Below are 1227 nucleotides of genomic sequence, written 5' to 3' on the forward strand. Positions count from 1 at the left end.
CAAGAGAACACAAAAGAAAGGAAGCTTTGGTGGAAAGAACAGTTTATTACTCAAGTGTTGGTTACAAATGATTCACACATGACTCACACTAACTCTCACCTCCTATTTATAGCCATCCACCTCCTTTATGGATGGTTAAGATTAAATCTAATCAACAGTCCAGATTAATTATTTAGAACATTCATTACAAATATCTATCCTACTATAACTTTCTAAATACTTATAGATTCTTCCATACTACTCTTCATACTTCTATATACATCAACACTCTTCTAGAATACTCTATGACCTTCCAGAGTCTTCTAAAACCTTCTAGAGTATTCCGGGACCTTTTAGGACATTCTAGAACGTTCCGGAACCATCTAGAACATTCTCAAACACTCCAGAAAATTATACAAACACTGTTAAATCTAACCTTCTAAAATTTACCGTGACATTCTCCCCCACCTAGTGCACAAACGTCCTCGTTACGTTCTGTTCATGATAGCGCTCTAGGTGTTCTTGGAATTGCCACAGATCTTCACGAGCTTCCCAACTAGCTTCAGTTATCGGGAGCCCTTTCCACTTGATCAAATATTGGATGCTTGGTGGTACTCCTCTTCGTCACATGATGCGATTAGCTAAGATCTCTTCGATTTTTTTATCAAAGGATCTAATCACCACGGGCGGAGCACGACTCGAGTCACCTCTACTCGGTTCGTCTTGGTCTCCATGATATGGTTTAAGCATATTCACATGGAAGACCGGGTGGATCTTCATAGAGGGAGGGAGTTGTACTTTGTAAGCAACCTCCCCAACACATCCAATGATCTCAAATGGCCCTTCGTATTTGCGGATTAAACCCTTATGAACATTTCGAAAGGCTTTGAATTGTTGTAAAAGAAGTTTGATCATTACCTTGTCTCCCACTTGATAGTTTGCATGCCTCATCTTCTTATCTGCCCATTTCTTCATCCTCTTGGCAGTTTTGTCGAGGTAAGAACGAGTGACATCTACTTGTTCTTCCCATGACTTAATCATATGATAAGCTCCAGTGCTCTTCCCTTAGTAAGAGGAAGAAAGAGAGTGAGGTGTAAGTGGCTGTTGTCCAATCACAATCTCGAATAGACTCTTCCCTGTGGACTCGCTCCTTTGCAAATTGTATGAGAACTGAGCAATGTCGAGGAGTTTTATCCGGTCCTTCTGATTAGCGCTTACAAAATGCCTCAAGTAACACTCGAGTAAGGC

The 1227-nt window shown here is 40.7% G+C and overlaps 1 protein-coding gene across 1 annotated transcript; it reads right to left on the bottom strand.

Moving 5' to 3' along the window:
* Positions 1-603: 603 nt before the first annotated feature.
* On the bottom strand, positions 604-1020 carry LOC148563046 (uncharacterized). Its single transcript, XM_088491135.1, has one exon. The coding sequence runs from the start codon at positions 1018-1020 to the stop codon at positions 604-606; it is 417 nt and encodes a 138-aa protein (XP_088347261.1).
* Between the last annotated feature and the right edge of the window lie 207 nt (positions 1021-1227).

The sequence above is a fragment of the Arachis ipaensis genome, chromosome B6, assembly GCF_059453495.1.
Source record: "Arachis ipaensis isolate K30076 ecotype BB chromosome B6, ASM5945349v1, whole genome shotgun sequence".
NCBI lineage: Eukaryota > Viridiplantae > Streptophyta > Magnoliopsida > Fabales > Fabaceae > Arachis > Arachis ipaensis.